This window comes from Aotus nancymaae, unplaced genomic scaffold (assembly GCF_030222135.1).
Source record: "Aotus nancymaae isolate 86718 unplaced genomic scaffold, 86718_ANA_hifiasm-v0.15.2.pri h1tg000018l, whole genome shotgun sequence".
NCBI lineage: Eukaryota > Metazoa > Chordata > Mammalia > Primates > Aotidae > Aotus > Aotus nancymaae.
Window position 1 is genome coordinate 17,669,074 of NW_026988430.1, and position 24,728 is coordinate 17,693,801.

The window sequence follows — 24,728 nt, forward strand, 5'->3', positions numbered from 1 at the left end:
GTCCTAGATAAAGCAGGAAAAATAATTGATTTTATTACATCTCAACCTTTGGGAACACATCTTTTTAATATTCAGTGTGGTAAAATGGTAAGTATGCCTAAAGCACTTCTGATGCGTATCAGTGTATGATGGTTGCCTTGAGGAGGAGCATGTGGGTAGTTATTTGAGTTGCAAGCTAAACTTGCTACTTTTTAAATAGAGCACTGTTTTCATTTGATAGAGTGGCTGATAAACTATGGTTACTCACACAGAGGTATTTGGCAGACGTTTTCTTGAAAATGAACAAAACAAGCCTGTCACTTCAAAGAAAACAACTGACTGTATTTGTTGCCAATGAGTTTTTATGTGAAAATTAGAATTTTAGGAAATTTGTATCTACCACCATGAACTTGACAGCATGTCAATACCTAAAAACCTTTCCAATATGATAGATGGTGATAATAATGAAAGTGAGTTTTTTTGAGGTTGTATAGTAAAATGTCATCATTTGAAAGACTTGCATAATTTAGTGATCCAGTGTTCTCCAAATGATGTGTGTATGATGAGTAAAAAGGCTTATTCCACACACAAGATAAACCAGTAGATTTTGATGCAGTGGAATATGAGAAGTTCATGGATAGGGTTTCAGATGCTATATTGCATCTCATCTTTAAGAAACTATCACTTGTTAAGTTTTAGTAGTATCAAAGATAAATATCCACGATTATCTAAAAAGGCTGTTAAACCATTCCTCTCTTTTCCAACTAAGTATCTGTAAGTCTGCTTTTCTTCATATGCTTCGACCAAAACGACATATTACAATAGACTGAATACAGAAACACGTGAAAATTGAGCTGTTTTCGATTAAGCTAGACAATAAAAGTTTTGCAAAAATATAAAACAGTGCCATTCTTCTCATTTTTATTTTGAGAGATGAAAAGTTATTTTTCATAAGAAATGTTATTTTTTCTTTCTTTTTTTTCTTTTTTTCTTTGCTCCATCAAGTTACTTGTTTTCTTCTCTAAAGGAAATATTATTTATGTTAACATGTAATGCATTTATTGTTTTAGAATGAATAAATAGATATTTATAAAACTTTATACTTTATGTGAAACAAAAGGTCTTTGGGGTCCTTAATAATTTCTAAAAGTGCAAAAAGGCCCTGAAATTTTAAAAGTTTGAGTAGTTTATTCATTTTTGTTGAAACATAGTATTCCATCATAATATGTTTGACCCAACAAATTTATCTACCTACTCTACTGTTTTTGTTTTGTTTTTGAGACAGAGTCTCACCCTGTCGCCCAGGCTAGAGTGCATTGGCACGACCTCGGCTCACTGCAACCTCCGCCTCCCAGGGTTCAAGTGATTCTCCTGCCTCAGCTTCCCGAGCAGCTGAAATTACAGGCATGCACCATCATGCCCAGCTAATTTTTTGTAACAGAGACAGGGTTTCACTATGTTGGTGAATTTCTGACCTCAGGTGGTTCACCCGCCTCTGCCTCCCAAAGTGCTGGGATTATAGGCGTGAGCCACCGCACCCAGCCCTACTCCACTGTTTTGTATGTTATTTTTTTCTGTCTTGATAATATTATGATCATTGCTTCAATGAACAGCCCTATACATATACTTGGTGTACAATAAGCGTGCCTTTCTGTAAGGTGTGTAACTAGGATTGGAATTCCTGGATGATAAGCTATGCATATCTGTAACTCATATCTTCAGCTTCTCTAGATAATGTCTGATTTAGTTGGAGTCCCAGCAGGAAACAGAAGGCTCTCAAACTAGGTATTTGGGAGTTTAATAAAGGGTAGATTTACGAATAATGTGGGTAGAGTTTAAAAAATAATGAAGACTAGTGTAGTATCTCAGCACTAGTGATGGCTGAGAGCTCTTGAAACATCTTGGTCTTTAAAGAGGCCTCAGGAAAGAGCTGTTGCCTCAACTCAGAGAGGGTAGCTGTATGGAGAGAGCTATCTGATAGGAACTGCCTTCCTTAGAGGCATGAAAGGCAGCTCATGGTGGGGAGAGAAACTGGGGAATAAATATCCTGACTTTCTCTTCTCACCCTCAGTCTCCTGCTGATGTCTCTTGTTGGCTGAACTCAGTTTGAAGCCAGAGGGGAAGGGAATTTGATGATTCTTCCCTTAGGGCCAGCTTCAATTCCATCTGGAATTGAATATCGTGTTTGGTGTGAGGTTGGGACAAGATTCCTTTTTATTTTTTTCCCATATGGCTATCCAGTTGACTCAGTGCCATTTACTGAAACATAATCCTTTATCCACTGCTCTGAAGTGGCATCTTAATCATAAATCAGGGTTCTTAAGTATGTTTTTGACTCTGTTGTATTTCATGGGTCCTCATATCTATCTTTCAGCAAATGTCATATTTTCTTAATTATTACAGCTTTATGATGTGTCTTGGTATTTAGTGTGGTAAATCCTCTCCTTTTTGTTTTTTAGGATTGTTTTGGCTGTTAAGTTCTTGGCATTTCAATATAATTTTAGAATCTGCTTTTCATTTATACACTCATTCCTGTTGAAATTTTGATTGGGATTTTATTGATTCTGTAGATCAGTTTGGGGGAGCAATTAGATCTTTATAATATTTTATCTTTAATTCCTGGGTAAACTCATTTATTTAGTTCTTAATTTTTATTAATATTGTTTTATAGTTTTCTTTGTAGAGGCTATGTACATTTTTCATTATTTTTTTCGGGGTATTTTATCTTATTTGTATATTATTTAAACGGTGTTTTGAAATTTTACTGTTATTATTCATATGGTATATGCATAATATATACATAATAGATACATAATATATACAATAAGTGACCTAAGTTTACTTATTGGTTATAATAGCTTAGCTGAAAATTCTGTTGGATTTTCTATGAGCACACATGTTGTCCACAGACAGTGAGTTTAATTTGTTACTAATTTACTTATACTTCTTTTCTGGGGGGGCGGGAGACAAGGTCTTGGCTCTGTGACCCAGGCTGTAGTGCAGTGGGATACTCATGGCTTACTGCAGCCTCAACCTCCTGGGCTCAAGCCTCCCACCTCAGCCTACCGAGTAGCAGGGACCACAGGCACGTACCACCATGCCCGGCTGATTTTTGTATTTTTGAAGAGACAGGGTTTTGCCATGTTGCCCAGGCTGGTCTCAAACTCCTGGGCTCAAGCAAGCCAACCGCCTTAGCCTCCCAAATTGTTGGAATTATAAGTGTGAGCCACCATGCCCAGCCAGTTCACATACATTTCTTTTACTTTATTGCACTGTCTAGCATTTTCAGTACAATGTTTTTTAAATAGAAGTGATAATCACAGACATCCTTGTATCATTCCTGATCTCAGAGGGAAAACTTTCAACATTTCTTCATTAAGAATGATATTTTCTCCTGGCACGGTGGCTCACATCTGTAATCCCAGCACTTTGGGAGGCTGAGGTGGGTGGATCACCTGAGGTCAGGAGTTTGAGACCAGTCGGGCCAATATATTGAAACCCCATCTCTACTAAAAAAAAGAAAAAATATACAAAAATTAGCTGGACGTGGGGGTGTGCACCTGTAATCCCAGCTACTCCGGAGGCTGAAACAGGAGAATTGCTTAAGCCTGAGACGGGGAGGTTGCAGTGAGCTGAGATCACACCACTGCAACCCCAGCCTGGGCGACAGAGCAAGACTCCGTCTAAAAAAAAAAAAAAAAAAGATATTTGCTGTAGTTGGTGTTTTTAAAAATACTAATTCTTTGTCAGATTAAGGGAGGTTTTCTTATATTCCTGAATGGGTGATTTTTTTTATCCTGAATGGATGATTTTTAAAAAATTAATGGATGTTAATTTATGAAATGTTTTTCCATTATTTAATGAGATGATATTGTGATTTTTTTCTTCTTATTTTGTTGTTGTGGAGAATTATACATGTTTTTGAGTGTTAACCTTGCAAGGACCAAGTATTCTTTATATATACACAAAGAGAGAGTGAGATTCCTAGATTCTATTTGCTAGGAATTTGTTTAGGATTTTTTGCTTCTACATTCATCAGTGAGATTAACTTAAAATTTTCCTTTCTTATAATATCTTTGTCATATTTTGCTATCAAGATTATGCTGGTTTTATAAAATGAATTGGGAAATGTTTCATCTTTGTTCTCTAGAAGAGTTTGGATAGGATTGATGTTATTTCTTTTTAAAGTAATAATAAGAGTTTTCTTTGTGAGGAAGTTTTTCTGTAATAGATACAGAACTTTTCAGATTTTTTATTTGTGTCAGTTTTTTTTTTTTTTTTTTTTTAAAACAGGGTCTCACTCTGTCACCCAGGCTAGAATGCAGTAGTGCAGTCGTAGCTCACTGCAGCCTTGAACTCCTGGGCTCATGGGATCCTCCTGCCTTAGCCTCCCAAGTAGCTGGGACAACAGGTGCATGCCACCACACTCAGCTAATTTCTGTATTTTTTATAGAGATGGAATTTCACCATGTTGGCCAGTCTTGTCTCGAAATCCTGAACTCAAACAATCCACCCACCTTGGCCTCCCAAAGTGCTGGGATTACAAGTGTGAGCCACTGCTCCTGGCCTTGTGTCAGTTTTGATAATTATGTTTGTCTAGGAATTTATCTGTGTCATCTAAATGTTCAAATTTATTGGCATAAGTTGTTGACAATATGCTTATTTTCTGTAGGATTTATAGTCATGTTTTCTTTTATTTCTGATACTAATTTATTTGTATTACCCTTTTTAAAAATGAGTCTCACCAGAGGCTTATCAATTTTTTTATTCTTTGCAAATAATAGACTTTTGACTTTGTTGGTTGTCTCTATGTGTGCTTTTAAAAGCTGTAAATTTCATTCTAAGTACTGCTGTAGCTGTATTCTATGAGTTTTAATATGTTGCATCTTTATTATCGTTCAGTTGAAAATAGTGAGGATGTTTTCTTTGACTCTGTGGGTAATTTAAAAGTGAATTGCTTAGGCTGGGCGCAGTGGCTCATGCCTGTAATCCTAACACTTTGGGAGGCCGAAGTCGATGAATCACTTGAGGCCATAAGTTTGAGACCAGCCTGGCCAAAATAGTGAAACCCCATCTCTATTAAAAATACAAAAATTATCCGGGCATAGTGGTGCAGGCCTGTGGTCCGAGCTACTTGGGAGGCTGGGGCAGGAGAATCACCTCAACCAGGGAGGCAGAGGCTGCAGTGAGCTGAGATTGCACCACTGCACTCCATCCTGAACAAGTGAGTGAGAATCCATCTCAAAAAAAAAAAAAGGAAATTGCTTACTTTTTAAACCTAGGGAATTTTCAGGTTTATTTTATTATTTGTAATAGATTCCTCCCTTGGTCAAAGAACATACCCTGAATAAGTTCACTCCTTTTATATTTGTTAGACCTGCCTTATGGTTTATTATGTGATTAATTTGGTAAAGGGTTATTATGCACTTGAAAAATATGTATATTGAGCAGTTATTGGACACAGTGTTGTATATGTATGATGTTCAATCTTAGATGTCCTTATAGTGTTGTTTTTATTATCTGTTCTTTCAGTTACTGTGAAAATCTGTTCCTTTTTAGTTCTGTCCATTTCTGCTGTATACATGCTGAAGCTATTATCATGTATATACAGATGTAGAAATTTGATGTCTTTCTGGCAAATCATGAAATGGCCATTTTTAGTGATGTTTTCTTGCAAAGGTAACTTTGATATTTGCATTAGCCTTTTTTTTTCCCTGATTACTGCTTGGGTGGTTAATTGCTCTCTTACTTTCAGTTTTTCTGTGCCTGTGCATTTAAGATATGTCTCTCTCTCTATTTTATTTTTTTATTTTTTTAGACAGAGTCTCTCTCTGTCACCCAGGCTGGAGTACAGTAGGGCGATCTTGGCTCACTGCAACCTCCACCTCCCAGGTTCAAGCGATTCTCCGGCCTCAACCTCCCAAGTAGCTGGGAGTACAGGCGCGCGCCACCACACCCGGCTAATTTTTGTATTTTTAGGAGAGACCAGGTTTTAACATATTGGTCAGGCTGGTCTTGAACTCCTGAACTTGTGATCCACCTGCCTTGGCCTCCCAAAGTTCTGGGATTGCAGCCATGAGCCACCGTGCCCGGCAGATATGTCTCTTATAAACTGCTTATGGTGGTTATTTTTGTCCAAAATCTGACAATATTTTTTAACTGGAATATTTAGTATATGTATATGTGATATAATGACTGTTACATTTGAGCTTAAATCTGTCCTCTGATTCATTGCTTTCCTTTTATCCTACCTGTTCTGTTTTTTTAAAATCTTTTTTTCCATTGGCTAATTTTTATTACTCTGTCTTTTCACCTCTTGTTAGTTATACATTTCTGCTATTGTTAGCTATTCTTTTAGTGGTTACCTATTCTAATGTGGATCCTTGGCCTATTAGACATTAGAGCTCTTATTCTTTTGTAGATCATGATAGGACCTGAGAACACCTGAACAACTTTATTTCCTCTTCCCTCCTAATTTATGTGCTTTTGTTGTTTAACTCTCTGTATATTTTAAAACCCACAAGATACATATTGCATTTTAATACTAAATGAATAATTCAGTATTCATTTAGTTTTATCTGTTACTTTTTTCACATCTTTTAGCTTCCGTCTTTCTTTTAGATAGGGCCTCTTTGATCTGAAGTATCTATTTGTCCTTTACTTTGAAGCTTTTTTGGTTTTTGCTGGATTTGGAATTCAGGGCCCGCGGTTGTTTTCTTTTAGCATTGTGAAAATGCCATTGCATCAGGTTCTGCCTTTTGTCTTTTTCTTGGAGAATTCAGCTTGTAGTTTTATTGTTGCTCCCTTGAAGGTAATCTGTATTCCTTTCCCCACCCAGGCCACTGGCTGTTTCTAAAGTTTTCTCTGTCTTTGGATTTCAACACTTTTACTATGATGGACTTAGATAAAGTTTTCTTTTGTATATAGTGGATCCTCCTTATCTTCAAGGGATACATTCTAAGATCCCCAGTGGATGCCTGAAACCACAGATGGTACTGAACTCTATATATATGATGTTTCCTATACATACATACCTAAGATAAAATTTAATTTATAATTTAGGTATGGTAGGAGATTAACAACAATAACTATTAATAAAATAGAACAATTAAAACAATATACTTAATAAGTTATGTAAGTGTGGTTTCTCTCCCTCTTTCAGAATATCTTATTGTACTCTTCTTGTGATGATTTGATGAATTTCTTTTTCTTAGTTCACAAATTCACAGATAGAAGATTCATTCTTACCGTAGATCCTAGCAGCCTCAGCATATGATTTTTTTCCTAAGTAAGTTGAAAACTTACCATGTCACTTAAAGGAAGCACTTTTATGGCTTCTCTTTGGCATATCAGAATTGCCAGCATCACTACTCTCGTGCTTGGGGCTATTATTAAGTAAAATAAGGATGTCTTGAACACAGTTGATCTGAGATCTGGGAGGACTACCAAGTGACTAATTAGGTGTACAGCATGACGACACTGGACGAAGGGAAAATTCACGTCTTGTGCACGATGGAGTTGAATTGTGCCAGATTTCATCACACTACTCAGAATAGTGTGCAATTTAAAATGTATGAACTGTTTATTTCTGGAGTTTTTCACCAAATATCTTTGGACCACAGTCAATCGTGGGCAACAAACTGTAGAAAGTGAAACCACAGATAAGGGGGACTACTGCATTCAGCTTGGAGACTGTAGTGGTTTTGACTCTGTGGCTTGATGGCTTTTGTTGGTTTGGGGAAATTCTTAGCCATTATCTCTTAAGCTACTGCTTCTGCCTCATCCTCTTTTTTCTCCTTCTTGGACTCACATACTTCACATGCCATATCGTTTCACCATGTCCCATCTGGCTCTCACATTCCTCTACATTTTCATCATTGTTTTTCCCCATGGTTCACTCTGGCTGTTTGCTGCTGATTAAAATGTCATGTAACTAATTCTTTCTTCAACTATATCTAGCTTGCTGTTTAATACATGAATTCTTAATTGTAGTTACTGGGGTTTTTTTTCAGTTTGAGAATTTTCGTTTGGGTTTTCCTTTAATAGTTTGCAGTTCTCTGTTAGAATTCTTAGTCATGTCTTTAATTACTTGAACATATTATCACCCAGGGCAATAATGCAAGTCAATAAAAATAGACACACAGAGGATCCAGATGTTATCTTGGATTTCAGCCGCAACTTGTTGGCTCATATGCCCAGTTATTGTATACAAGGAATTGTGAAAATAATTTGAGACTCTGGATGGCATTAAGCTTATTCTACAGTTTTGCTTTGGGCAGACCAGGCTTAGGGGAACTAGGACATGTAGTCCATGCAGGAGTTGACATCTTTTCCAGCTGGGCTTCATGCTATATGAGGGGTGATCTGTTTCTCATATAGTCTTAACTTTTAAGGTGTAGTCATTGGGGTCCCACCTGAAAGCTTGGGGTATTTACCACCCCACCACCAACCTCCTCTTGGGTGGGCTGGAATGCTTTAATTTTTGTTCTGCTAGACTTTTGTGCTGCTGAAAGCTCTGCTTAGCATCTTTTCAGCAACAGGTTGAGATTCATAACCATTATCTAAGAAAGAAATAACAATTTCGTATCATCAAATATTCAGTCACTTTTCTTATTTTCTCATAAATAATCTCACAAATAGTTGGTTTGTTCAATTCAGGATCCAAACATGGTTGACATATTGTGATGGGTTGCTTAGTCTGTGTTGTGCTGCTATAACAAAATACTATAGACTGTATCATTTATAAACAATAGAAGTTTATTTGGCTTATGTTTCTAGAGGCTGGGAAGTCCAAGATCAAGGGGCTGCATCTGGTGAGGGCCTTCTTGCCGCATCGTTCCATGAGAGAAGGCAGAAGGTCAAGAAGGGCTTGCTCAAGAGAGAGCAAGAGATAGAATTTATAGCCTCAAACTCTTTTATAATTGGCATTAATCCATTGATGAAGGTGGAGCCCTAACTGTCTAAGCCTCTCACTAGGCCTCACCTCCCAATACTGTGCACTGGGGATTAAATTTCCTGCATGTGCTTTTATGGGGACACAGTCAAAGAATAGCAGTATTATATCACTTTTAATCTCTTTCTCTTTCCCTCTTTGTTTTTTCTTTTGGAGATGGGGGTGGGGGTCTCACTATGTTGCCCAAGCTAGTCTTGAACACCTGAACTCAAGTATCTTCCCACTGTGGCTTCCCAAAGTGCTGCGGTTACAATGAGCTGCAACCTCCTTTTTTTTTTTTTTCACACCATAGGAATGCAATCAACAAAATCCACAATATGGGAAATGCTGTATTTTGTTGATTGCATTCCTCTGGTGCTCCCTGTAAACTGGAAGCAGAAAAATCCATAAATTGGATCCAGAGGCTTAAAAGCATTCAGATTCAGGAGACACTTAATGCCACATTGTCTCTCACTTTATGATGTTGAGATTGATCAGTAGCGAGTCATTTTAGGTTTTCCCAGCCTGGCCTGTGCGTTAGGAGTGGCCTCATCTGCCAGTCACCTAAGGATTTTAATAGTGATGGACATTGTCCAGATCTATTGTGGCACTGGGGGCTGCAAACTGGTGAGTCTAGTGCCATTATTCCTTCTGTGTTTATTAGCTTAGTGGATTCCTTTTAATTCAATGTATATTCTTCATACACACAAAGTTTTCTCAAGTTGTTGTTGTTTTTTTTTTTACAGAGTTTTTTGCTATTTTCTCCCAAAGGAGCAATAGCAACTAATGTTAGTTATCCTTCCTCTGCCCTCTATGTATTATTATTACTTATTAATTTTGCCTTTGTAATGTCCTTTTATTATTTTACCAGTTCTATTTTTCTTTAAGAAATTCTCTCCTAGAATAAATGTTTGCTCTTATCACTTGGTTTCCTGAGATAGCCATTCTGCTCTTTATTTTCTCTACTGTGGATTTTAATTTTACTTTTTCAGATGATTGCTTAGTCTTTTCTTGCCCTCATCACCTACTATTTTTCTTATGCATTTCTGTTCTAATATGTAGACTCTATGTTATACTATATTCTGTTGCAGTTATACATCTATCTCCTAAATTTTTCTTTTAGTTATTTTATAGATAATTTCCACAGGTAATTTCTTACTGAATCCTCTGAATGATGATCTTTTCCTTATTATGTAGGTTTTATTTCAAAATTTGCATGTGAATTTTACCCAGGTGCAGCGTTTGCAGGTGGTATGGGTGAATTGTTCTTTCCTCCCTCCCTTTTGGATGCTGGTCTGATTTCTTCTGAGAGCTACAGTAGGGATGTAGGGTTACATGATATTCGCAGTTCAATGCCTGTTCCTGGTAGGAGACTATTGTATCTCTGCTCCATTGCATTGACATTTGCACCAGCCACCACTTCCTGTTTCTCTAATCCTTTGAACCTGTGAAACAATGCATATACATAGCCCTGCTTTCTTAGAAACAGAAGCCTGTCACTTCCAGGCTGAGTAAAATTTCCCAATAATAGACAGAGGAAGATGGGCATTCCAGGCAGAGTGGTCAGCATAGGTGGAAGCCTGGAGGCATAAAGCAGCATCGTGTGCTTGAAATTTTGTAAATTTTTCCAACTGCAAATATTTTTGTATGTCTCCCTTAGGAAAAGCATACAGTAGTGTTACTATGCAAACTTACCTTTTAAGCCTTTGCAGCTCTTCAAGATTTTCCCAAGGCTCTGGCAATCCGATATTTCCAGCTATTTACAAGACATCCTACTTGGCTTACCCACCATACCACAATGTCAATATATTAAAGAGATTTATTATCTTTTCCCACAAATCAGTTATTTTTCCTTCCATGAATAATGTTTCTCTAAGGCCTGGAGACCTTGGAGTCCTCTTTGACTTAGGTCTTTAATGGCTTTTCTGTGTCGAAAGTTTCTGAGCACTGTGAAGTCTCCAGCCTTCTCCACAGCTCGTCTCTTCTCCCTTTTGTGTTGCCTTTTCTCTCATCTAGGCCCTGTTGTGCTAGGACCATTGAGCAGTCTCCACTTGTCTTCCTACTTCTCACCTTTTGCCCCTTCTATGTATTTTCCATATGCCAGATTTATACTTTGTCCATAATGCTTATTTCATCCAATCACTTTTCTCCCCTGAACCTTTAATACCTCATCACCCATAGAGGACAAAATCTGAATTGTTCAGTTTGTCTTTCTAGGCCCTTATCACTCACATTCCATGGTACATACCATTTTTGCTACACTGGTCTTCTCACACTGCCTATATCCTGTCACTGTAAGAGTTTTGTGCTTCTACTACTTTAATAGGAATTCCTTTATCTCTCCTTTTGACCTCTTAGTCTTTAAAAAGAAGATCAAAGACCATTTGGGTCTGAATTTTGTACTTTGTTCTACAGTCTCTGACAAGGCGGTCATGACTTTCAGTGCCTGGGGTTTGTTGTGTGTTCTGCCCCAGAGCTCTCTCTGTTATTTATGATACCTGTTCATCTTTCTCTTTCTCTTTTTGGTGCTTTGCATTGTAACTTGTTTGTTTAGCATGCGTCTATTTGTCTTCATACCCAGATGTATGTTTCTTAAAGAAGCTTAATATCTTGTGTGTATATTCAAATACTTAGTAAAGTTAATTTGAACTTTAAGATCTCCAGAATAATTATTTTAACAACATATTGCCTTCCTACCATGTGCCTGGTGGAAGATAAAAGTGGTACACTATCAATTCAGTGATCAGTTTATACGAGAGCTCAATATTTGAGCTAATTTTTTAGGTAGTTAGAAGTTAGCTCTTTAAGCACTTTAATAATGTTCCTTCTCAAGCATTGATTACTACTCCATTTTGGCAAGCATGGGATACTGATGATTATTTAACCTTTTTTTTTTTTTTGAGACTGAGTTTCACTCTTGTTGCCCAGGCTGGAGTGCAGTGATGCAATCTCGGCTCACCACGACTTCTGCCTCCTGGGTTCAAGCGATTCTTATACCTCAGCCTCCCAAGTAGCTTAGCTGGGATTACAGGCAGGCACCACCATGCTCAACTAATTTTGTATTTTTTTAGTAGAAATGGGGTTTCTCCACGTTCGTCAGGCTGGTCTCGAAATCCCAACCTCAGGTGATCCGCCTGCCTCAGCCTCCCAAAGTGCTGGAATTATAGACGTGAGCCACCATACCTGGCATTATTTTTTAACCTTTTATATTTCTGATGACTAACTCATTATTTGTGAGACTTATTAATCTCTTTTATTCTAGTCCTCAGGAAAATACCTAACACATGGTAGACACACACGTTGAAATTACTTCTGATTAAACATGTCAATTATGATCTGCTACTATGCCATACACGCTATGGGACACAAAACTGAATTTGTGTATTTTCGCTTTCTTGGAGCTTTTTTCTTTTCTAGTCTCTAATTATTTGACTCTTATAAAATTGAAAAGTAGAATCTGTAGCTTCATGATAGACTGAACTAATTTTTGAATGAAAAAGTGAGGTTAGGTGTACAAAAATTTCATCAATGTATGGCTGTGATTTGTTAACTTTACATGAATTAAACTCAGTAAAAAAGTACTGAGGTTGCCTCTCCTTTGTTTTTCTCACCCTTAATAAAGCCTTTCTTTTTATTGTTGCTCATTGCCTTTTTGTCCTATGGGCAGCAAAGAAATACAGGACTAGTTAGACCAGAGACTTGATTGGGAGAAAGTGCAAGGTGATGGTCTGGGAAGCCCAAGGGCCAGCCAGGGTTCGCTGAGGTGTGTATTTTGCATACAAGAAGGCCAAGAGTCTGAAGACTTGAGGGGTCAATAAGTAATTAATGTGGTCTCAGGCAAAGAATGGACAGATATCCACCTGTCCATTAGTAAGCACAGTAGTAAGGCTTTAGCAAGCAGCCCAAATCAGTGAATTTAGGGTAGAGGCCCTTTGTCCCTTCTAAACTGCTAACCTAAGTAGGAAGTGTATTCCACATCTGAGCCTGCAATTGTGAGTTCAGGAAAATACAAGGAGGGCAGCCAGAGAGACAGTTCTGAACACTTGAAATTTTTTGGCAAGCTTTCCTTCTCTTGGTTTAGCATTAGTAAATAGAGTAGTCTCTGGAGGGCTTTCTGGTGGTGATTGCTGGGGGTTTCAGCGCTTATGAATACAGCTGTTAGTTAGAATCCCCCTTAGTGTTCCCTGGGGAAGCTGGCCATGCAGTTGAACACTACCAATTCTCCAGCCTTTTTTAGTGTCCTCTTGCTTTTAGATTTTGGTCTACCCAAATCACCTTAAATAAAAGGTCTGTTTCATAATGCAACTGAGTGCCCTTCCAGATGCCTTCAGCCCCTCAGAGGGTTAGAGCATCTGTCAGCAGTTCTGACTGCTCTTGTTTTTCCATAGTGCCCAGAATTAGTTTTGTAGAATATTCTCAGAAATCATTCTGTCTATATTTTAAAAACCCACAGGTCATAAGCATTCATACGGTCAATTCTGAGTAATGATCATGGTATTAGTCAGGAAAAGTTTGTATCTTCTAGCCTAGCAGCTTTTATTTACTGAAGATCTCAAAGAACTTTTATTTATTTGGCTTATGTTTGTTGATATTTACTGTATTAGTAATTAAAATAATTTTAAAGTCTTTATTCATTTAAAAAGAATAGTTGTAAATCATAACAACACAAATAAATACATTTTTAAGAAAAAAATTTCTGTATTTTCCAAAACAAAAAAAATTAGATGGATGAAAATGCTTATGTTTTTGAAAATCTCTTTAGTATTAACAAAAGATAGCTGGAATCTCATATCTGTTTTTGCATTCTGGTTTTTTTTTTATCATATATTATTTTAGTTAAAGTATATGAAGAAAATCCAGCCATACAGATATTTAGTTGGAAAAAAGAATATTTTAATAGCCTTTTGAGGTAATTGTGGATATTCTTCTTTGATAAATTGCATTAACAAGCTTTGTATACCTTGTGTACTCATGAGAGAATGGATGTAAAAAAGTAAATAACATATTGATTGTACCTTATCATAGCCCCATGAAGTCATGAAGCTCACATTATTTCTACCTTATGGATGAGGAAATTGAGTCCCACAGAGTACCACTTAATAAGCTGTCTGTGGGAGAACTACTTGTGGTTCATGGTAATAAATTGCCCATTATGGGCTAAGTTTAATTTTGGGGATAGATTAATTATCCAAAAGGTCAAGATCTCCTGCTTAAATGACTATGTGGTTTCTGTCTCTTGATTGGACCCTGACTGATAAATGCAGAGTTTTTTTTAACACTGTGTTTTATTTTTATTCTAGACTTATTCTGGACTCTTCTGTGTAGTTATAAACCCTTACAAGAATCTTCCAATTTACTCAGAGAATATTATTGAAATGTACAGAGGGAAGAAGCGTCATGAGATGCCTCCACACATCTATGCGATATCTGAATCTGCTTACAGATGCATGCTTCAAGGTAATTGGAAATATTTGAATACTAAATACTCGGAATTTCTTCAGTGTAATTTAGTGTTTTTTAATGTCTCAATATATTCTACAAAAGGTTTTAATTTTCTGTTAAAATTAATTAAAAAGTAATGTTTTTTGTAGAAAAATTGTGAGTTCTTAAGATTAAAACAGACAATCTGGCCATTTTCTATAATTATGGGTAAGTATGTTTGTTGCTCTAAAGCAAAACCTCATAAATTTGTATGTTAAAAAGCATCTAGTTTTCATATACGTTTGATCCCACCATAAACAAGTCTAACCAAAGCTCATTGTATTAAGTTTTAAAACCAATAGGAAGAATAATAGGAAAGGTGGATGCTTCACTGAAGAAAGAAAGATTATAAAGTATCATTTGTGATTTAAATGCATGTAAAAGGTAGCAATAAAAGTTAAAAAGCATGTGTTAAGTTGGTTGATTTTGATTGTGTTCTTTTGGATCAGAATGAAATATACATTTGAGGAGTCATTTATTTGAACCCTGGCTTTAGACACGATGATTTATGAAGGGACATTTTTAAAAAGCCAGAATGTAGTGGTTTTGAATGTAATTAATATTATTGCTCTACAAGACTTCATTTAAACATGGGAGTTCCTGGTGCTATGTGAAAACCCAATCTTCTGTAATAACTCTCCCTCTCCTTTTTATTTTTTGTTAATAAATTCTATAAGTTTTAATAAAAAACATAAGGTTCTTATAAAATGGTTCCACAGTCTTCAGAAAACAGGCTGTGCTACATCCACTTTTCATCAACTTTCAGGTCATGGCAAGCCTTGATTAGGTCTGAAGGACAGCGTGAAGGAATTAATAAAGCATGATACCCATGTCCTACTTCTAGTTTTGTTTGAATACTTATTATATACCAGGTCTTTTGGGGCAAACAGGTAGTACTTCAAGACTAGAATACTGTTATACATAAGTTGGTAAGGACAGTTTTGTAATTAAAAAATGAGCTTAGGCTTTTAAAGAAAGATTAAATTTAATCATCTTTTTTTTTTTGGAGTTCAATACAATTTTCCTTAGCATTCTTAGGGAATACTAGGAAATGGCTAGGACTATGAAAAATTGCTGTTAATGACAACTCATCCACTCTGTTTGCTTTTGGTTCTATCTCCGTTAAGAATGTCTCTGTTAAGAAAGATGCAGAAGAGCATTTGTATTAATGAGCAAACTGTCCCATATGTGGGAGAAGAAATTGAAGAAAGTGCCCTCCTTCTCTGATTAAGTCCTTATAGTTCCTCTTTTAAATAGATACATCTCACAATTGAGATTGTTGACCCTCTGGTCTTTGAAGTATTCTATAGAAGGGGAATTTCCAGAAAGCTAGGGATAGGCTCACATGTATCATTCTAATTTTTTAAAAGGGAAACCTTTACATCAATCCTTGAGCTTAAAATATGTTAAGAGAACAGTCTGAAAACCATGTGAATATGTTGATTAATGACTGAGGTTGGCTAGTTCTGTCAGGATGTGTACCAAAGGGTATGTGCCCCCTTTGAACATTTTTACCAGCATACTTGAAGATATGGGATGCATACCCATAAAATTTGTCAATGGCATGAAACTGGGAGGGTTAACAATGCATTTGATGAAAAGAAACAGGATTGGTTTGGGGTTTGTTTTTTTTTTTGAGACAGAGTCACTTTGTTGCCCAGGCTGGAGCACAGTGGTATGATCTCCACTCACTGAAACCTCTGCCTCCCTGGTTCAAGCGATTCTTCTGCCTCAGCCTCCTGAGTAGCTGGGACTACAGGCACGTGCCACCACGCCCAGCTAATTTTTGGTATTTTCAGTAGAGACAGGGTTTTACCGTGTTAGCCAGGATGGTTTCAAAGAAACAGGATTTTAAAATCTCTTGACAGGCTGAATGAGGACGTGAATCTAACATAATAGTTAACAGGGATAGATGTTATATTCCATTAGTGGGTTCCCAGACCAGCTATATGGATACAGTATGAGGAAGAATTATTGGCTCCGTGGCTTTGTTGGCCAAAACTCCTCTTTAGTAAACAGAATGAAGATGATATGAGGCAGATGTGGCTTATCAGCATATCATATTATTATTATTTTTTGAGACGAAGTCTTGCGCTGTCACCTAGGCTGGAGTGCAATGGTGTTATCTCAGCTCACTGCAGCCTCTGCCTCCCAGGTTCAAGCAATTCTCCTGCCTCAGCTTCCCAAGTATCTGGGATTACAGGTGCCCGCCACCACGCTTGGCTAATTTTTTTGTATTTCTAGTAAGAGATGGGGTTTCACAATGTTGGCCAGGCTGGTCTCGAACTCCTGACCTCATGATCCACCCACCTTGGCCTCCCAAAGTGCTGAGATTACAGGCGTGAGCCACTGCTCCCAGCCAAAATATTATATTATTATTAATATAATTTTTAGTGCTAGAATAAACATTTATTGAAAATTACTGTGTGCCAGGCACTGGGTAAAGGTTTTGTGTTTATTATTTAGTGCATGAGAAGCTTGTAAAGTAAATAGAATTACTATCCCTATTTTACTAAGGCACAAGAAAGTTAAATAACTTGACCAAGAAAGTATACATGGTGAAAAATACAAACTAGGATTCAAAACCAGGCAGTGTGACACAATAATAAACTTATCCACAATAATAAATTTCCATATGAAAGTTAAAAGGAGTTAGTTGATAGTTTTGATTACATAAACATTTTAAAGTTTGATACAGAAAATAAAAACAAAAAACTCACTCTAAACAATTTCCCTTTGTATTTGATTCTGTAAGTAAGGGCTACCTGCTGATCTACTACACGACGTAATTGAGGGGGCTTCTGCAGGGCTGGTCAGACATTAGCGTATGCAGCATTGCTGATAAAGCTCACACCAGCTACCAGTGCTGATCAATCTAGGTCTTCAGTTACAAACAGAAATGGATAGCTGAGTGTCCCTGGACCTATGAAGAGGATCAATAGCTTGACAGAGGACCATGTGGATAATTCAGAGCATGTGGCCCCACTGATCTATCATTTTAGATTCAGTTCCCCATTTAAGCTGCCAAGAACTTTTACGATTCTGTTTCTTTCATCAAATGTATTTATCATCCTTCTTAGTTTTATATCATGCCCAAACTTTTTGGTCATACATCCCATATCTTTAAGTGTATTAATAAAAATATTGAAAAGTTTTTACTTATTATGTAAAAAAGCAAGAAGCTAGCTTAATTTTTTTAAATCGGATTTTAGGGGATACTGTATCAAAATGTAGTTGTGTGCCTGGCACATAGTAGTTGCTCAATAAATATTTGTTGAATGAATTAATGAAAGCAGAGTTCTTAGATGTAAACTTGATTGCAAAAAATCACACACTCAGTAAAGGCATAGAATGGTAGATTAGACACAAGTGGAAACTAAAGCAGTAGATTTGAAGACTAGAATGGAGACCAAAAAGAATCAGATGGTGCTTATGAGAGAAGGAGTAGGAAACATGGAATGTGTGTGTAGACTCTCAGGTTCCGTGAAAAAAGTAGTATTTTGGGAAAAGGTCATCTGAACTAAGGAAACACTCAGGTGTTCAGATAAAAGTGCTGGGTGGAAATAGTGAAAGGAGGAGACATGCCTCATCTTGCATACCTTGGTGATAGGGCAACATGACATGCTCTCTATGGAAGGGGAGTCAGTAGCATCGGATTTCTCATTTGCAATACTGTGTGTTAGGAACTGAATTCAGTAACACTGAGGCCTCTACCCTGCACATAATCATCTGAGGTCACCTAGGACTGCCCACAGTGAGGCTCACCACCTTGGGACTTGTCTTCCTTTGCTCCTGACACCTCACCAGCCCAGTTCCACCCCGGCTAGCTTCCATTCAGCAGCAGGCAGCCAAGACTGCTACCAACCCCCATTGACCTGGATAGATGGAAAGGAAAGTTTTGCTTGCTGTAACAGTAATTGCAGGGGCCATCTTTTTAAGGCCACCATGAAAATTGAAGACCTGAGATTCTACCATCTTCATGGAATCCTGGAATGAAATTCACTGTTTCCAGTCATGTTTTCATTTCCATAGTATTCCCTTTTCATTATTGCCTTAGGTAACTCCCACTCTCTGATGTGCAAACTTTCTATATGTTTAGTATCTTCAGTGAATATTTTCTTTGCCTTCAAACTTTAACTGAGACTTGGCTTCCCCCTGTATGTGGGGTATCAGCCCCCTTAGTGAAGAGTGCTCTCCGTCACTCAAATCATATGCACTGGGAGACAGGGTTAGTGTCCTTACTAACACTGTGTCTGTGTCTGCTAAACCATTACTCCTTTACTGCCTTGGAAAAGCCACACCTCCCTCACCACTCATTACTTTCAGCTGCTTTCTTCTGGTTCCTCTCCTCACTCCATGATGGCCCCCGGCACCTTGCTTCCTCTCTGTCTCAAGCCTTGCCGTTACCCTGTTATTTCACAGTTTTTAATGAACAGTCAAGTCTGTTGGTCATAAGATGCTTAATTTCCTCCGTCTCTCACTTATACCACCAGCATCTGTGGTGATGCTCTAGACTTTGCCATCTTTTAGAATTACTGATTTTTCAGATAATGTTTCTGAAGTTCTATTGCAGTAGCCTTTCATATTGGTAGACCAATCAAGAAGTCTCCTAAATGTGTTCTTTGCCTCATGTGGCTCCCCAGCCCATCAGTTGTTCTACTTTCCCCCTATATGTAAACAACACCCCCTTCACTTTCTTCCTTTTGTAGTTTAGATTTCATGGCCCATTCTTTACCAATCTTCTCTCCATTTCCTAAACCCCTCCCTTGTCCCATTGTTCTTTGGTTATACTTGTTTGGTAAAACTCTCATGCTGGCTGAATCAAGATATTTGTCTCTTTTAATGCTCTTACTTGGGTTGCTGATGCTTCCGGAGTTGTGTTCACACAATGGAACAGATGAATACCACTGTAATTTCATGACCATGAACCCTGAGTCTACACTCAACTCTTGCTAATCTTGCCTTGTTCCTCCCACTCTCCATAATGACTATTTCAAACTGCTGCAGGCTTGAGATCTCTGGGTCCCTCTTGGCCCCTCTACTCCCTGACTGATGGCTTGCTTCCCATTCCACAGAGGCACGGGAGAGGAACTGCCCCAGCTTGCTGAACAGATCATTCTCTCTTGTGTCTACGCCTGTCAAAGGCTGGTCTTACCAAGTCCTTCACCTCTGATGCTGTTCATATCCTCTTAACCTTCTCAGGAATCTCATAGTGTTGATTATTCTGAGTTGTGACTATATCTTCTGCTTTTCTTTTTATAGGCTCATTAAATTTTTCCCATTAATTAAAGTTTTACTGTTACTTTAATAAGAAAGTTAGTTCTTTCCACCTTCCTTTTACAGCCAGATTTTTCAAACCAGTGTTGCAGGTGGGTAGGCAGTTATGGTTGCTGGTAGGAGCTTGTGAAAATGAATCAGGATTTCAGCTGAGTGAGGAGGAGGGAGGAGAGATTGGAGGTTTAAGATAGAAACAGTGGGCCGGGCGCAGTGGCTCATGCCTGTAATCCCAGCACTTTGGGAGGCCGAGGCGGATGGATCACGAGGTCAAGAGATCGAGACCATCCTGATCAACATGGTGAAACCCCGTCTCTACTAAAAATACAAAAAATTAGCTGGGCATGGTGGCACGTGCCTGTAATCCCAGCTACTCAGGAGGCTGAGGCAGGAGAACTGCCTGAACCCAGGAGGCGGAGGTTGTGGTGAGCCAAGATCGCTCCATTGCACTCCAGCCTGGGTAACAAGAGTGAAACTCTGTCTCAAAAAAAAAAGAGTGTGATGTCATCTAGGAGAGACAGATAATACTTACATATACATCACTGACATTCCATCAAATATTTAAAACAGTTGCTATTGGAAATGTAAGGAGAATGTGAACCACAGTTATAGAGGGAGTTTTAACATGCTTATCTCAGAATTTGACATATTAAGTAGGGAAAAAAAGAATATTAGAGAATGTGATTTAACACAACTTAGCAAGCTTATATTGAAAAATATATGTATGCAAGCAGAAAGCACATTTACAAACATGGTGTCAATACTGTATAGCAGGCCACCAATAAAAATCTCAGTTCCTGGAGTCAGACCGGGCGCGGTGGCTCATGCCTGTAATCCCAGCACTTTGAGAGGCCAAAGCAGTCAGATCACAAGGTCAGGAGTTCAAGACCAGTCTGGCCAACATAGTGAAACCCTGTCTCTACTAAAAATACAAAAATAGCCATGTGCTGGACCCCTTCCTGACACCTTACACTAAAATTAACTCCAGATGAATTAAAAACTTAAACATAAGACCTAACACCATAAAAACCCTAGAAGAAAACCTAGGCAAAACCATTCAGGACATAGGCGTAGGCAAGGACTTCATGACCAAAACACCAAAAGCATTGTCAACAAAAGCCAAAATAGACAAATGGGACCTAATCAAACTCCACAGCTTCTGCACAGCAAAAGAAACAGTCATTAGAGTGAATCGGCAACCAACAGAATGGGAAAAAATGTTTGCAATCTACCCATCTGACAAAGGGCTGATATCCAGAATCTATAAAGAACTAAAACAGATTTACAAGAAAAAAACAAACAAGCCCATTCAAAAGTGGTCAAAGGACATGAACAGACACTTTACAAAAGAAAACATACATGAGACCAACAAACATATGAAAAAATGCTCATCATCACTGGTCATTAGAGAAATGCAAATCAAAACTACATTGAGATACCACCTCACGCCAGTTAGAATGGCAATAATTAAAAAATCTGGAGACAACAGATGCTGGAGAGGATGTGGAGAAATAGAAACACTTTGACACTGTTAGTGGGAGTGTAAATTAGTTCAACCATTGTGGAAGACAGTTTGGAGATTCCTCAAGGACCTAGACAAAGAAATTCCATTTGACCCAGCAATCCCATTACTGGGTATATATCCAAAGGATTATAAATCATTCTACTATAAGGACACATGCACATGAATGTTCATTGCAGCACTGTTTACAATAGCAAAGACTTGGAACCAACCCAAATGCCCATCGATGATAGACTGAACAGGGAAAATGTGGCACATATACACCATGGAATACTATGCAGCCATAAAAAATGATGAGTTAGTGTCCTTTGTAGGGACATAGATGAACCTGGAAACCATCGTTCTCAGCAAACTGACACAGAAAATGAAACACCGCATGTTCTCACTCATAGATGGGTGTTGAACAATGAGAACACATGGACACAGGGAGAGGAGCATCACACACTGGGGTCTATGGGGGAAATAGGGGAGAGACAGTAGGGGGTGAGGAGTTGGGGAGAGATAGCATGGGGAGAAATGCCAGATATAGGTGATGGGGAGGAAGGCAGCACATCACACTGCCATGTGTGTACCTATGCAGCAATCTTGCATGTTCTTCACATGTACCCCAAAACCTAAAATGCAATAAAAAAAAATTGAAGAAAGAAAAAAAAATCCAAAAAAAATTAGCTGGGCGTGGTGGCAGGTGCCTATAATCCCAGCTACTTGGGAGGCTGAGGCAAGGAGAATCGCTTGAACCTGGGAGGCGGAGGTTGCAGTGAGCCGACATTGTGCCACTGCACTCCAGCGCAGGCAGTAGTTTGAGACTCCGTCTCAAAAAAACAAAAACAAACAAACAAAAAACCAATGCAGAGTAATCTATATAGCATCAAGATCAGAATTTGTCAAAGAATTTTGAATACTTAAATGATGTTTTATTTATTAAAGCAATACATGAAGATAGTTTTTAAAAACACAAATACACAGTAGAGAAAGACATAAAACTGAAGAAACCTGTTCTACCCCTACCTATTCTGGATTCCCTCTTTAGAAATTTCTTCTTATATATGTACATATATTGATACATATAATACAAAATAAGTATATAAGTATATAAATAATTACTAATAAGTAACAAGCCTATGATATTTTTCTTTTCTTCTTCCCTTCTTTCTTTCCTTTCTTTCTTTTGTTTTTTCCTTGTTTCTTGTCTTTCTTTATCTTTAGACTTCCTATTATGGAAGAAGAGTTTTTATACTCATCTCAACCTTCCCCATATCTTCCTGATAGAATTTAAATCAACATTTTGCATTTTAACATTCAACATTTAAATTATTATTCTATGGTTACATTTCCTTTCTTATATAATTTATTTTCCTTGGGGTTAGTAATTTTCCCATTTTGGGGACTACATCACCTACATTAATTTGACTGAACTACAAGTCCTCTTTCAGTAGACATAAATCCATCAAGTAATTTCTCAGGGTCATTCCCCCTTGAAGAAATACCTCCCAAAGCTCGTTATTCTCCTCCAGTCCCTGCTTGTTTCTTTAGACTTGCCTTTGCCTTTACTGTAGAAATTCCTTTTGCTTCTTTTCTTGGTTGTATTAATTTATGGTTCTCATATGCTGTTAAATTTTGGATAGAGGATAACCTCTGGTAGCTTCCTGAGAAACACTGGAAACAACCAATTATTATATCAATAAGTAATTAATTAGAGGATGGCTCATCCATGTAGTGAAATACCAAGCAGCCACTTTGAAAAGATATTGGACCTACTGAGGGATCTTTTGAGTATAATAGGTAGACCTATTCCCTCTCCCTTTTAGGAATAAGCATTTTAAAAATAAGATTGATATACATCAGAATGTGAACTTTGAGAATGCAGGTTGAAGGATTTCCAAACTGGATACAAGTTTCCTACATTAGAAATAAAAGCAAGGAAAACAAGCCATTCTCAGAAAGAAACATCAAGAAAGGCTTTAAAAAGTCAACAAACGGGCCAGGCACAGTGGCTTACACCTGTAATCCCAGCACCTTGGGAGGCCAAGCTGGTTGGATCACCTGAGATCAGGAGTGGAGACCAGCCCAGCCAACATGACGAAACCCTGTCTCAACTCAAAATACAAAAGAATTAGCTGGGCATGGTGGCGTATGCCTGTAATCCCAGCTGCTAGGAAGGGTGAGGCAAAAGAATCACTTGAACCTGGGAGGCAGAGATTTCAGTGAGCCAAGATTGCGCCACTGCACTCCAGCTTGGGAGACAGAGAGAGAGTCTTGTCTCAAAAGAAAAAAAGGTCAGAAAATATGCAACACCAAATATAGCACTTGTAGCAATAAACATAAGTACTTTTAATATCCCTATAAATAAAAGAGAGCCTATTACAATCATATGTCATTTACAAGAAGGACATCTCAAAGTAGCAAAATAATAAAAGTACAAGACTGAGCAGATATCTCAGCCAAATGCATGCAAAAAGCAAGCATAGTCTCAAGTCACTTCAGTCTAAAGTAGACCTCAAAGCAAAAACAGGGACAAAGAGCATTATTTTATGCCAGGAAAAGGAACATTTAATGATGATTTATAGTTGTCTTGGATCTATACATTGAGTCTTCTGATGTAGAGATAAAGGCAGTAGGAACTATCACTCCTCACCCACCCTGTGAAGCTGTAAGATATGGTAAAACCCTTGCAATGACACCGTTAAAGAACTGTTCTTACTGGGGAGACAGAGTACAAATGAAGACAATATTGAGGAGTATGAAGAAAACAAAAGAGGGTGAGGGCACACAGATTGAAGGGCTTAGGAAGCGCAAAATGGTGATTTCATAGGGCATTAGTTTAAAAATGTACAAAAATCATTAGCTTTCTTATGTATCACCCATTATCCTTTCCTATAGCCAAAAATAAATAAATGCTAGGAATAAACACCAGTATTGCCATTTTGAGGATGTTATATAGTCATCCACACTTCAACCTTTTGAGTGTGGTTTCTTTTATTAGCATAATGCATTTGAGATTCATTTACCAGTACACTCTTTTTTAGTGCTGAGTAATATTCTATTATATGCATATTGCATGGTTTATTTATTCACTTACCATGTAAAGAACATTTAGATTGTTTTCAGTTTTTGGCAATTAAGACACTGTACACTTGGCCCTCTGTATTTGTCAGTTCCACATCTGCAGATTCAACCAACTATGGAATGGGGAAAATAATGGATGGTTGCACCTGTACTGAAGATGTACAGACAGACTTTTTTTCTTTTCATAATTCCCTAAACAATATACTGTAGCAACTATTTACATAGCATTTTCATTGTATTATTATAAGTAATCTAGATAGGATTTGAAGTATTAATATATGGGAGGGTGTGTGTAGGTTATATGCAGATACTCTGCCATTTTATTTTTTATCTGCTGTGGGTTGGGGGTTTTCCTGGAACCAATCTACCCCAGATAACAGGGACCAACTGTATACATTTGTATGCAGGCTTTGTGTGAGCGTAAGTTTTCATTTCATTTGGATCAATACCTAGGAGTAGGATCCCTCGGTCATA

The 24,728-nt window shown here is 37.7% G+C and overlaps 1 protein-coding gene across 6 annotated transcripts in view; it reads left to right on the top strand.

Annotated features, from left to right (window-relative positions):
• Positions 1-24,728, top strand: part of MYH10 (myosin heavy chain 10) — a 152,314-nt gene that overhangs the window by 11,654 nt on the left and 115,932 nt on the right. For all 6 annotated transcript variants that reach the window (XM_021674717.2, XM_021674721.2, XM_021674719.2 and 3 more), the window contains exon 3: positions 14,212-14,368. In XM_021674717.2, the coding sequence (XP_021530392.1) occupies positions 14,212-14,368 (157 nt within the window). The remainder of the gene's footprint in view (positions 1-14,211; positions 14,369-24,728) is intronic.